Source organism: Toxotes jaculatrix, chromosome 8 (genome assembly GCF_017976425.1).
Source record: "Toxotes jaculatrix isolate fToxJac2 chromosome 8, fToxJac2.pri, whole genome shotgun sequence".
Lineage (NCBI taxonomy): Eukaryota > Metazoa > Chordata > Actinopteri > Toxotidae > Toxotes > Toxotes jaculatrix.
In genome coordinates this window covers 10,116,985-10,131,071 of record NC_054401.1, presented here as the reverse complement: position 1 = coordinate 10,131,071, position 14,087 = coordinate 10,116,985, and the positions used below count along the sequence as shown (strand labels likewise).

Sequence of the window (14,087 nt, the reverse complement as noted above, 5' to 3'; positions counted from 1 at the left end):
TCTATGCTTAGCTTTTAAAAAAGAAAAAAACAATTACCCCTAAAAGCTAAAAATAACTTTTAAAAAATAACAAAAAGGCACCAAAAAACGGCAAATGATTACAAAACAAACCAGATTTATTAATAATGAGCTATTTGTTATTATTGTTAAGAAAGTAGGTCATTTACAACATTTATTCACAAACTTATTTACTTAATAAACAAACTGCCAATAACAGTATAATTTAAACTAATATATTTAAGAATATTCTGAGGTCCATGTACAGCCTATGTGAATGTATAACATTTCTAGTATGTGGCACCATGGCATTACAACACAGTACTCATCTAACTGCATGTTCTCTCTCAGATCCAGGAGAACTCAAACCGACTAAAGTGCTAACATACTGAGCTCACAAACAGTGAGGCATTCATTCACACACACTTTTTCCTGTAACATGCCCACTGGTTTTTGTTAGAGAACTGCATCTCTTTAAGAGTTAGATATAGGTCCATTTCTTATTGTGTCTTCAGGTGATGTCTGTACCTCTGAATTGGCTGCAGAGTTGTGTTCCTTCGACATTTCATTCGCCTCTGCAGTTATACTTTCATATTTTACCTCAGTACTTTGTGAGACCTCTCCATCCCCTCCCCTCTCCATTCTCCCTTCCCTTAAGCTACTGGTGCTGACCTCAATTATAACAATTTCCTCTCCACTTTCCAGTTGAAATATACTTTCCATGGCTCCTCCACCCTCAGTAACTCTACCACTTGCAGCATTGCAACCTGCTCCTTCTTCTCCCATCATCCCTCCTTCACCTTCTATCAAGGCTATCATCTGCATACCCTCTTCAGTTTCCTGCTCCATTTTAGTCTCACCCCCCAGTTCGAACACCACCTCCTGCCCATCAAGGGGCACCAAACCTTGGGTCGGTGTACAGGACAGCTGCAGGCTGTTGTCCTGCGCTTGGCTGAAGGTGGAACTGGACGGACCACTGTCTCGTGCCTCAGTGTGGAAATGAAGGACATAAGACTCTCCCTGGCTGCTCTCCTCTGTATGTCTCTCACCCTGCTTTTCTCCACCCCAGCTGTGCAGAAGTGACATCATCCCTCCCTTATCCCCCTCCTTTTCTCCTTCACCTTGCCCATCTGTCTTAAACTGAAGCACAAGTGACTTTCCCTCTCCACCCATTCCCCCGCCGACTGCCTCTGCTGATGCACCCCCTTCAAACTGTAACACATACGACTCTCCACCCTCCCCAATACTCATCCCCTCCTTTGCCTGTTCTTCATTATCAAAACACAACACAAACTGTTTTCCTGTCATGGCCTCCCCTGTCCTCATTTGCCCAACAGTGGCATGAAGTTTCCCTTCTGGTGTAGCAGGGATAGGAGTAGAAACTGCTGTGGCTGCTGTGGTGGTTGGTGTAACCATGGTAACTGCTGATGGGGGTCCTGAGGTGTCCACTGTGGGGACTACAGAGGTGGAGGTTGAAAATGTTGGGACAGTGGTGCAAGATGTTGACAGGTTACAGTGGGAAACAGTGGATACAGATGATGGTGCTGACTCTGTGGTGGTGTTAGCAGCAGTAATAGTCTGTGCGACACTTTGTGTCACATTACAGTTTGTTACTGACAAATCTCCACCTGCAGTCTGACTGACAGGAGCTGCTGCAGACTTCTGAAGAGTAGCTTTTGGTTTGCGTCCCCGTCTGCCGCGTGCTGTCCGTGTGCTTTTCCCTAATATGGGCTTGGTCAGAAGGGAGTTAGCTGACAGGGTGTGAGTAGGTGTGGCAACAGGAGTGTTTGCATTGCTATTGTTGTTGGTGATTATGATCGTGGTCTGCTGTTGTTGCTGTGATACAGTTTGAAACTGGGGTATCTGAGTCTGTGTTTGGTTTAGGACGGGCTGGAGCGCTTGGATAGTTTGGAGCACAGGCAGAGTCTGAGGCTCCGGAGCTGGTGGAGGGTTGTTTGTGGTAGGAACAAGAATCAAGCTGGACTGGCTGCCATTGTTGGAGGGGCACTGCAGGAGGAAGAAGTTTTGAGGCTGGGACGGAGGTGGTGGTGGAGGAGGAGGTGGTGGAGGAGCAGGCGTAGGGGATGACAGAGGAATGAGCTGCAGTCCGCTGGCTGTCTGAATCATAAAGTAGTTCTGGGAGGTGTTGGGGGGAATATTAAGTGCTGGCTGGGACACAATCAGGCTGCCACTGTTTCCTGAGGCTTCCAGGGTGATGGGGTTGAGCAGGGTTGTTGTTGTTGTTACTCCTCCAACACTGGCTTTCACAGCCACACCGTCTTTACCTCCTCCACCAGGGCAGGGCAGGGGAACACCACTGCCATGGGTACGGATGTGCCTTTGCAAGTAGGAGTGCATGACGAACTCCTTAGAGCAGTACGGGCATTTGAAGTCCTTGCGTGAGGAGTGTGTGCGTAGGTGGAGCTGAAGGTTGGAGGAGTGTGTAAAGCTTTTATTGCAGTGTGTGCACTGAAAAGGTCTCTCACCAGAATGGGTGCGTTCATGCTGCTCTCAGAGAAATAACAAGAGGGAAGAGAAATGGAAAAACAGTTCGTAAGATAAGACAAATCTATTCAGTACATAAGATAAGAATCGACATGAGTTCACGGCTGAATCTTTACAGGCTGCACTGACCTGTTTGAGGTTTGAAGTCTGAGAGAAAGACTTTGAGCAGATGGAGCAGGTATGAGGACGCAGTCCAGAATGCATCTGACTGTGTCGACGCAGACAGCTGGTGTTCTTGAAGGATTTGCCACACTCCTTACACACATATGGCCTCTCACCTGTGTGCTGTCGCAAATGGTACTGGTAGTGAGAGCTCCATTTGAATGTGAGAGGGCAGTGAGGACACTGGAATGCCCGTACACCTGTGTGTACCTGGGTAAAGAGCGAACGGTGAGAAAAACAAAATTACAATTTTTTGGCATTGTGTCCTGCCAATGGCAGTATGCAATATTTAAACAAAAAAATCAAGATTATAAGTGATATTTACACTTTCAACTGTACTTAAAACACATAACCTGGATATATCTGCTGTACTTTGTGGTGTGGTTTCTTTAATATTTATGCAGAGTGGCAGCCAGCACAGGGAACATTAGAATACATGAAGAATGCTAATGAAAGGACTGTTACAACTGAAGCATTGTGTGATAATAACCACTTAGCCACGAGAATGCTGCAACTGCAGAGTGTTATTGCACAGGAAGGAGTTTTTATTGCTGTTTGGATTTTTCTGTTGTAGACTGCATTCATCTGAAGGGGTGTGTACTACACTGGAGAGCCACATGCCCGGTAAACATGTGGAATGTGGAGCTCCACAATGACTAAATCATGAAATTCATTTCCCAAATTATGGATCTCTCACTTGAAAACTTACTGTACTTATTTCTGAAACTGTGTGAGAATCTACTGCGACAGAAGAGTGAGCCTTACCCTCTGATGGATTGAAAGCAGTGACGACCTTTTGAAGCTCTTTCCACACTCAGTGCAGCGGTAGGGCCTTTCCCCAGTGTGATCCCTCATGTGGTACTTTAGCCCTGATGAACCTTTGAAGGCTTTTCCGCACTCTGAACAGCGGTATGGCCTCTCTGTATGAGAGTGTGTGAAATAGTGTTATATTGATACAAATTCAAAATAAAATTCTGTTTTAATACACTAAAACATAACAAATGTTGGTTTTCTAGCAACCATTATAATAATAACCATAGTACAGCAACATCTTAAGTCTTTAGCTGATCCTGAGGACAAAGAAAGATCAAGTTCCCTGCTTGTCATCAAAGTCCTATGACAACCACTTTGATTGTGAATAGACCATGACTAGCCTTGCATTAGCAGGATTACTAGTGCAGGCAAAAAGTATACACAAAACACATGAGTCAATTGCTTGGGTCCTATTGTACAGACAAATATTAAATACAAATCTCCACTGCCTTAGTGTTAAAATGCAGTTTTGTGTCCGTAATGCTATGAAAATGCCTTTACCTCCAGCAGGAGTGCTCTTGCTGGCTCCTGTCTTTTTGGGGGCTTTGGTTGGTTTGGCTGGCTGTTCCTCTTGGTCCTCACCGACAGCAATTATGTCAACATGGATCTCCCTCTGGCCCTCCTGCTGCTTGTCCGCTTGACTGGGAGATGAGGGCAGGGGGAGAGACAGAGAAAGGGACGGAGGGCACACAATCTCAGCCTCTGCCTCAGCCAGGAGACGCTGCTCAGGGGTGTGGGAGTGCTGGTGGGTGAGGAGTGAGGAGAGAAGGGGAAAGGAGCGGTCGCAGGCGGAGCAGCTGAACTGGGAGCGGGACTGTGATGAAAGAGAGTGCATCTGGACAAACAAAAGGGAAGAACATGAGATAAAGGTTATTTTAAAATGGATAATCTGTACAACAGTGTTAGCAGTAAAGCAATTATAACAGTTATTCTCACCAGTGAAACATGTCTATTGAGGCCTCCACTAGTCTTGAAGGTCTTATTGCAGTAGCCACATGACAGCCCTGCCCATGTGGTTCTGGCCTCTGGCTGAACGGTCTCAGAGCTCTGAGTCACCTCGGTGAAGCTCTGCAGCAGGTCAAACTGAGCCTGGGTGGTGCCCACATTCTGAGGACAAACCAAAGGAAGTAATACATATCAAAAACACATATCATCGGTTTGAACTCATTGACTTTATAGTGTGAGATTTTTTTCTTTTTAGTGAAATAAGTTTATATTACACAGATTGGTGTGTGTACTGTCATTCTGTTCCATTCCACATCACAAACGGTAGATTTACATTCTACAACTTAACCAAATAATCAGACTAAGAAGAAGAGATTTAATTTTCACTTTTTGCACTGATCCGTTCGATCCAATTACTTACTGCATTGCTGGAATCTGCACCCTCCGTCAGTCCAAGGAGCACCTCTGTTGAATGTCCATTTTCAGCCACTGTGGTGGTCTCCACCACCTCCTCAAAGTCAGCTAGCAGGTGTCCAGCTCCCACAAGCCCATCCCCGACCTCCATCCCTGCCCCAGGCCCCGCCTCCCCACTGGCACCGTGCTGCTCTGGAGCCATGTGGATGGCCTGGTGCTCCTCCAGCTCTGTTTGTGTGCCAAAGGTGTGGTTGCAACTGCCACAGCTGTAAAGCAACACGCTGGCACCGGTGTCAGTGCTCAGGTGCACCTCTGTCCCGATGGCTCTGGATGCACACACATCCTCCCCAGAGGGGGTGAGGGTGAGCTGGGGGAGAAGGGTCGGATTCTGGCCGGATGAGGTGGTTGACAGGAATACTTCTTCCATCCCCACCCCCACTCCATCAGTTCCTTCCTGGCTCACAAACCCCACCATGTCTGTCAACATGGATGATGTTACTTCCTCTGTCCCTACCACCACCTCCACTACCTCATTCCCCTTCCTTGCGTCCTCTCCCCTTTTTCCCTCCTTCCCTCCCGCATTGTGGTTGGAGTGAGAGTTCTTGTGCAGGGCCAGGTTTGATGAATGTGTGAAGCTGCGTCCACACTCACCACAGACGTATGGCCTCTCGCCTGTATGTATCCTCATGTGCTGCCTCAGGTTGGTGGACTGAGTGAAGGATTTGTTACACACCGAGCAGGTGTAAGGCTTGAGACCAAGATGGACATTCTTGTGTCGCCGTAGACTGCTTGAGTTCTTGAAGGCCTTGGGGCAAGTGTCACAGGGGTATGGGCATTCTCCAGTGTGCTGGCGCAGGTGATACTGGTAGTGAGAACTCCATTTAAAAGTCAGCGGGCAATAGGGGCACAAGAAGGTACGCACTCCAGTGTGGACACTCTGATGGACCTGGAGATAAACCGACAGAGACAGAGCTGTAAAGTCCAAAACTAAGCTTGTCTCTTCCTTGTTTCTAAAATGACTTGGTTTGACATCTCACCTGGAGCAGAGAGGAGCGTTTGAAGGCTTTGCCGCAGTCCTGACATTTGTAAGGCTTCTCCCCTGAGTGAGACCTGCACAAGAAAAGTAACATTTTAGGAAGACAGTACAATTAATCATGTACAGTGATTAAGGGTGTGGCATGTAGTTAATATAGAAATACATGGCAATTTTTTCTTTTGGGATTATGGATTTTACATATCAATCCACTACCTTAAGGTTTCCTGTTAACCTGAATATGTAACCTATTCAAATAGTAAGTTGCAGTACTGTTAAGGTATACCGTTGGTGGTAGAGCAGAGCAGAGGAGCCCTTGAAGGCCTTGGGGCAGAGGTTGCAGCGGTAGGGTCTCTCATTGTTGTGGCTCCGCTGGTGGTGGGTCAGCCTGGATGACCACCTGAAGGTCTTGCCACAGTCCAGACACTGAAAGGGGTGGTCCGACTGCTTGGGCTGCTGGGCTGGGCCTGACACAGACGATGTCACCATGTCCAGAACCACCTCTTCTCCACCCTCTACTACCCCTTTGTCTCCCTCCACTAGCTCCCCTCTCTCCCTATCGTCGTCACCATCCTCTCCTGAGCCAAGCAGGGATGGGAAAGGAGAGAGCGAGGCAGTGGACTGAGGTGGCAAGAGTTCTGCCTGGACCACTAAGGCCACTGAGTTAGCCATTACCAGGGCCAGCTGGTGGCAGATGAAGGTATTCCTAAGACACAGGTGTGGATCAGTTCTGGTGCAGTATCATGGTTTTTCTTTCACCCTTCCTTCCTTCCTTCATGTTTTCGTCTGTGTGTTAGATAAATTCCTTCCCTGTCAGCCACTGGAAACACCAGCTGTCATCCCAAGTAGACAGCTCACGACAGGTCTGACATGGAAATGAAATGGAAATAAATACAGTATTATAACTTGGTAACTCCTGGTAAGAATGTCCCCTTTAAATTCCCCTCCCCTGCCTCCCTCCCACCCTCCTGTCTGTGAAGCTAGTCCCCCCCCTCCCTGCTGTCTTTCCTCTGGCCGTCAGTCCGTTTCTGTTCGTCCCCGCAGTGCGGTGCTTACTAGCAATACACACATAGAGGCTACAGCTAAGTTACACAGTGTGGTGCTTCATAAGTGTACCCTGATGTATCCAGACAGCTGTGCAAGCCAAGACGAAACAACCACAAGCATCAGTTATAAACATACAGTATAAACAAAAACAGTTACTGGCCTGCATTTAAAGCTAATCTAGCGCTCGTCAATGCGGAATAGCTTCACTGAATTGTTCGATAAGGATGTGCATGAATACAAGCTAAGGCACTACTCACCGCGCATCTTTAACTCATCTTAAAGCTATATTGTTGATATTATGAAAATGAACTGGGTACCGCAGTGCTAATCCACACAACCTTAACAATAAACACAGCACAAACTAACAGCAGTTCTCCACCCGATGCCGCCTCCTAAGAACAGAGACGGCGATTGGCTGTTTGCAACAATAGACGAGATACTACCATTGGCCCGGAGCGTCAACAGACAGATTGACGTTTTTGAGCCTCACTTAAAAATATTTCTAATTCGCAAATAAAGCAGAAAAGGCTTGGTGGTGATGTGCCTACACTCCAGAATATTAAAAAAAAATAATTTATAAAGCGTTATTCACTTTGGATATTTATCCGTTATGCTCTGACTCTGGCGCACAGACATCTGGGTAATGTAGTATCAGTATACGTCTGCCCAAACGTCCATCTGTCACAGTTCAGGTTAGGTGGACCATGCATATCAAAGATAAACCCAGATCCATTGTGCACATTCTTTAGTATTTATTTCACCAAGGCACATATTTCACATTGAGGCCAATCAGTGTGTGGAAGAGGCATCTTGATGTTACAACAATAATTTAAACATGATGGTATAATAATAGTAAATAGGAATAAAAACTGTATAAAAGTACAAAAGGATCAGAGACTTGCTCTGCTGCAGCATGAAATAAATAGTTCCACCAAGTTACTTAAATAAATAGTCAATACTGTAACAAATACTAGAATAGGAATGAACAAAAATAATAGTGATAAAATTGGTAAAGTAATCCACATTATATTGTAGAAAACAACATAATACACAAAGCACTGTATACAACAATTTACATTCTTGTATATTTATGTACACCTGTACAGAACATAGTGTCACAATACATAGTATTTTAAGGCTTTGGGTGTTAAACTAAAAAAAAATGAAAAAAGAAAAACTTTTCTACCCCAAAGCACAGGTTCAAAATCAGCCATCTCATTCATCCAAGAGGCTAATCCCAACAAGTTTGTGCAAAGAATCTAATCAGGTCCGTCAGTGCTGAGCAACAGGGCACATTCATACAATTTTACCACAATGTTAAAAATGCCTCCTCATGCAGAACGCAAAAAATAGGCTTCGAGAATAGAAACTCTGCCTGTGGTACAACGGAAAGTATTCACTTCTCTTTGACTACCATCCTGACATTTACAAATCAATTTCAAAGGCCATCAATTGATACGTTAATACGTGACACGTTTAACATTGTTAGAAGATGATATTTACATTTTCTTAAATGTTTATTTTAAGGGCACTATAAGTGAGACATAGTGAAAACCTTGGCTATCCAAAATATATGCTACATCTACTGGAAGAATTATTGGCTGAAAAAATACACAAATGTAAAGTAAATTAAGTTAGTTTAAACAAAAGTCATTATCAGAGCTATAGGTTCAGGAAGTGCTATTGTGTTTTTCTTGAGGATCAGTGAGACACAAGACAAAAAGAAAGATTACAAAGACGTGGGCAAATAAATTCACGTTAATATAGAAGTAAAGATGAAAGTGACACAATACAACTCCAAATAAATAAAATTAAATAAATTACTAACAGTCAATAAATAAATAAATACATAAATAACATTGGTCATGAACATGGCCTTTAGGAGAAAGTTTGGGGAATTATGACATGATCATCATAGTTAAACTGGCTGTTTGCTTTAATAGGAATCTTGATGGTCGTAACTGGCTGCAGCATTGCGCACCCTCATTGGCTCGGATGGTAAGACACATTCTTCAACACACATGTCATTGGTTGATGTTTTGGCCTCTTAAGGGATGCTACTGACTACAGTGCACACTGACATGGTCCTAATTCCCCTTTGGCTGAGGCGGGACTCCATGTATCCTCATGGTTCTACAGCCAAGTAGTTTATGGGTCATCATTGTACTGCAGTAACTTTGGGCTTGAGGCTGATAAATGCTCTGTATGCCCAATCACAGAAGAGCTTGAAGTGTTGAAGAAGCTCATGGCTGGACTGCAGGACATCAAACTGATAGGGGAGGTGAGGGGGGAGGGAGGGGGTCGCCGGAGTCAGCCTCGGTGCTTCAACCCTCTGCATCTGTGGAGGAGAAAAAACGCAGACAAACAGATCAGAAAAAGCCTCAATTGCAAGCTAATCTGAAAGTGATAGCAAGCTGTTGTAGAAAATAGCATATCATTTGCTGCTACAACTCACATGGAGCAATTTAAAATTAAACCCTGAAGACAACTGAGGATAAAGAAAGGACACTGAGCTCCCTACCTGACGGTGCAGCAGGTTGATGAGAGATTTCATTTCTCTGATCATCTCCACCAGCTTGGGCACTGCAGGGTGGTGGTGCTTCTTTGAAACCTTGTTCAGCCACTCAAAGTGGTGCTCATACAGCTTCAGGTCAGCATGCAGCTGAGAGAGTGTGGGCTTCAGCTGGAAACAACACAGACATACTTTAGAGACTTTGCATGGGTGTGGCAAGATGTAACTGTTTGGAGAGAAACAGACCAGCAACTCTCCCTTCACACACAGACACACACACACACACATAGTCACACACAAATACATTATCAGAGCATTACCTCAAGATTGTTGAGGTCATTGGCTGATCTGTTGCTCATTTCTGGCAGAGACCTGAACCTGTGGGGCTCCACGTCTGAGTCAAATGCATGCTCCCTCTGAAAGAGAAAACGAGACACAGAGCAGCCCATTAGTAATTTGCATCAGCGCAATTTTACTCGTCCTGAGACAAGTCACGGCAACATGAGGAAAGTATTAGTCTAGCACCTCGATTGGATGACTGTTTTCGGTGCTTGGAGACAGTAGCTCTCACTAAGAGGAGTGTGGTTGATTGGGTCAGTGTGAGTTCACCCAAATTCAGCCTCCCCAAATGTCAACAATAAGAGCAAATGACCTGAACCCACAGGATGTTTTCTACAGGGAGCGAGGATAACAACATATGCAGTGACTAAGAAAGCTCCAAGTGGGACAGACAACACAGGACTGTAGGGAAACTCCAGGGTCACAGCTATAAAAAGATGGAATGACGCAGTGCTGCTGCCCAGCTTGAGTTGTGTTGTAAACTTAGTCTGCGCACCAAATGTAGCTCTCGTCATGGCCAGCAGGGGGGGATAAACAACCTGAGTCAAGGTTTATGGAATTCTACTTTACAAAGGCAGCTGTGCTCATCGGTAGTACAATTTAGTATTAAAGATGTTGACCTGATTCAGTAATGAATGGGGATAAATGGAGATGACTGATGTGGCATGCGTCATTTCCAATCAGAAGAGGAACATAACAACATTAGTATGATGAGTGCTGAGAAATGTTTTGTATAAACAGGTTGTGTGTGCTTCCTTAACCTGTTATGTTGTTTTCTTTGCTCGACTGTTTGCTTCCAGTTGTTTGTGTTGATGTTTTTAGTGATGAATGTGCTGCATTGTCTCTCATGTCTCTCCATCAACCTTCCATAAGAGCTCACTTATGTTTTTGGTCCTATGTTTTGTCTTTGTTGCTTTTGTCCTCTTCCATCCTTTGCCTCCCTCTCTCTCCCCTGCTCCTCTCTCCCTCTGTCTCATACCAGGTGCATAAGCGCATGCAACATCACGTGCACATGTGCATGCATGCACACACATACACCACTGGCTTGTCATCTAGTTGGCTCTCTGATCTCTTCATCTCTTGTGGTTTTTGCTCCATCTTTCTCAGCCTTTAATTCTCCCTCTTATCCTCCTTTTTCTTGCTCTCTCCATCGTAGATCATGACCTCACCCGACCGAACTTAGCATCAAGCCTTTTTCTTCCTGAATGCAAATACTGGAATGTGATAAATCTTTTTGATTTTTATCAAGTCACTTTGCTGTGGCGACCGAAAGCAAAACACTAAACACCGCACCTACACAACCATGGCTATTTACAGAACCCTCAGCGCGCACACACAGACACACAGCCACAAAAATGCATACACACAAATGTATGCAGACATATATGCATTTGTACCCATGGAGTATGCATGCAAACACACACATACTCACACAGATACGTGGCCGTGTTGGAAAACTTATATAGACCTATGTGTATACACACACGCGCACTTTTCTCTCTTTAAAGCATCAGTTTCATTGCTTTTTTGCAGGGACTTTCCATGGATTCCCATTCTATTTATCTTTCCTAACTTTGTCCTCTCTTTAGGAGAATTCCACACAATAAGGAAAAAAAATGTAAAAATAAATCTTCCATGTTACTGAACACTGTCTAATACTGTCCCCAACACCGTTTGATATTGCTGGTTCTTCACATCTATGGACCTTAGGTTAAACTACTGCTACACAATATCCTGTAACACTGATTTAAAGCAACAAAGCCCCACACACATTCAGAACACACATACACACACTTTCTGAACAGTATCTGCTGGCCAAGACTAGAGAGAGTATGATGCTATTTTTGATTTTATCCCCTGAACAAAAGAGCTTAAAGATTTACATAATGCAAAAATAGAATCTAGATCAGTCATGTGTAACCAGAGATCCAGAGATATGATCCAGCTTTTTTTCACCTGTTAAAACACAGTCTTCATACACAGTCACCAGCTGGAGCCAAATCTTGGCTAAGTTCTCAAATCTGATTTTCCTACACACTTGACTGTCAACAAAATAAGATTTCGGGCCAGGATTGTCGGTATGTTACGTGCAAATGATTCACATTTCATGGAGAAAAAAAAAATAACATCAAGTCTATCCATGCTTGCACAGTCTAACCACAGAACATAAACATGTTTCTATGTAAACAGGCAATGTCATATACTTTGCTGTCATTTCACAGATGCTATGCTTGGCAGTTTGGCCCTAGCTGGATGTAGGTACGGTATTAATTTGTTTTTCTAAGTTTGTTTTCACTGAAGATATTAAACTGATTCCTAAAACGTTATGTTTTGTTTCTCTATCTCTTTGACCACATCATATCTCTTCCTACATCATCAGTGTAAATTGATAAATTTATTCTCCTTAATTCCTCGAGACTTGATATTAGTTTCATTGCTTTCGTTTACTGGACTGGATAAAGGTGCTAGCACTGGCCACAAGTCTTCGTGCTACTGCCACCAGTCAGGTGACCAGGCAGACCAGGAGGTTGCTGAGTCAGACCTCCCCTCCCTTTGGAGTCCAGTGTGGATTAAAAGTGAGATCACTCAGTCAAATCTCCCCTGAGGCTTTTGCTGCCCTGATCTAAGCATGCAGATGGACTCCAGCCAGTCTGTCATCAATGAAAACAGCTTAAGTGAGATTGAAGTCCTGAGAAAACCTAGTATGACACAGCCAAACAGTGTTTCCACTACAGTGCATGATGCAAAGTTTGAGTAGTTTGAAGTGTGAGGTTACCTAAACTGCAAGATTATATTAGGACCAAAATCCACTTAGGGAAAGATCAATCGAGGCAGGCTGTGGTGCAATGATCAGCTTCATCTTCCACCCTCACACTAACAATTCAATTAGCCCAGAATGACCAGGGCCTCATTAACCTCTCCTCCAATCGATGGCTGAGATTGGTTATCAACATCTTCACTTACCAGCAGTTCTTGGGTAAGCTTCATTAGATTTTTGGTCTGATTGGACAGTTTATCCATGTCACTGGGCCGCCGCTGTGGTACTGGAGAGGCGAACGTGAACACAGGCAGCTGAGCCAATAGCAGCGAGAAGAGGAGCGATGAGGAGGAGTCGAGCAGCACTGCAGGGGTAGAAGAAAACGGAAGCAATTAGTGGAGAGGCGCTGTCATCTCGCCATAATGATAATGACCTCAGGCCACGGCTGTCACTTCTAGGGGAAGATATTGCACCATAATATAAACAATAGCTCCAGACTTGGCAGAGGAATCCTGAAGAGCTTCACTGTCAGATTCATGTTTTTACAGGCTGAATGCAAATCATTAAATCATTATGAGCCGGGCTTTGACACTGAATATCACCGTCACTCCTTTACCATAAGCAACGCAATGAATGCTGCTGATTGTCACACCTGCAACTGGATAGGTACGTGAGCTGGTGGTATAAATTATATAGACCAAGCCAAGTCAACTCTCTAACAGTAAGCTCATTCATTCTTTTCCTTTCAAGTTCAAATACAAGGTAGACCAAGTATTAAAAGGGAACCACAGCGGTGTTGAAATGATGAATGCTTGATAATTACAGGTGAACCACAAGAATCACAGCCAAAATAACACTGCAGGAGCATCTGAGCTCCCTGTCCTAGTGTAACTTCAGCAGTTTAAGGAATAAAGTTGTCCTTACTGCAAGCATTACCAGCAATGTTGTTTAAAATTTAACCTGTAAATAAATTATTTCGTGTCTGTATAGAGACGATTAAAATAGCTGTTGACCGTCACATAAACGTCACACACCGGCACTTTAAAAAATATTAAACGAGAAAGACAAAGCTGAAAAAAAAGTGATAATTAACACATTGAGCGATTGCAAATTAAAAACACACTCATACAGTCACTTACATTTCATATTGATTCGGGTCCAAGAGATAGGAAAACCAGCAGACAAACGTAGATAAATAAATAAATAGAAAATTAATAAATAAATTGAACTCCGGAAATTGTCACGTGCTCCGGTTTCTTCTTCGCACTCTTCAGTCTGAGTGAGGAGGAAAGTTGTCAGGACAGAATGAATGAGAGAGCAGAGTGATGACTGGAGCACTCTGGAGAGAAAGTGAGGAAAAAGAAAGGTAAAAGTCAATCTCGTCAAACTTTCTGTCTTGAGCAAAGTTTGAGATGAGCCCCTGTAGTCTTTATGGAGTGCTGAAGGCAGAGAGACACTTAGACAGTTTGGAGAGAGAGAGGCTACAGAAATGCAGAGAGAGAGGGATGCGAGTGTGGTAAGTCCAATTTTTGCGCGCAGTGAAGTGTTTAGGCTTGTTTAAA

The 14,087-nt window shown here is 44.1% G+C and overlaps 2 protein-coding genes across 2 annotated transcripts; both read right to left on the bottom strand.

Moving 5' to 3' along the window:
• Positions 1-104: 104 nt before the first annotated feature.
• znf628 (zinc finger protein 628) lies at positions 105-7,295 on the bottom strand. Its single transcript, XM_041044152.1, has 9 exons — positions 7,174-7,295; positions 6,156-6,734; positions 5,874-5,946; positions 4,844-5,782; positions 4,414-4,584; positions 3,979-4,312; positions 3,430-3,584; positions 2,632-2,874; positions 105-2,502 (listed from the first exon to the last, which is right to left on the bottom strand). Exons 2-9 carry the CDS (start codon positions 6,539-6,541, stop codon positions 472-474), a joined length of 4,332 nt encoding a protein of 1,443 aa, XP_040900086.1. The 5' UTR covers positions 6,542-6,734; positions 7,174-7,295; the 3' UTR covers positions 105-471.
• A 401-nt stretch (positions 7,296-7,696) lies between these two features.
• On the bottom strand, positions 7,697-13,763 carry il11a (interleukin 11a). Its single transcript, XM_041044341.1, has 5 exons — positions 13,665-13,763; positions 12,732-12,889; positions 9,749-9,844; positions 9,438-9,599; positions 7,697-9,254 (listed from the first exon to the last, which is right to left on the bottom strand). The coding sequence occupies exons 1-5, from the start codon at positions 13,669-13,671 to the stop codon at positions 9,075-9,077; spliced, it is 603 nt and encodes a 200-aa protein (XP_040900275.1). The 5' UTR covers positions 13,672-13,763; the 3' UTR covers positions 7,697-9,074.
• Between the last annotated feature and the right edge of the window lie 324 nt (positions 13,764-14,087).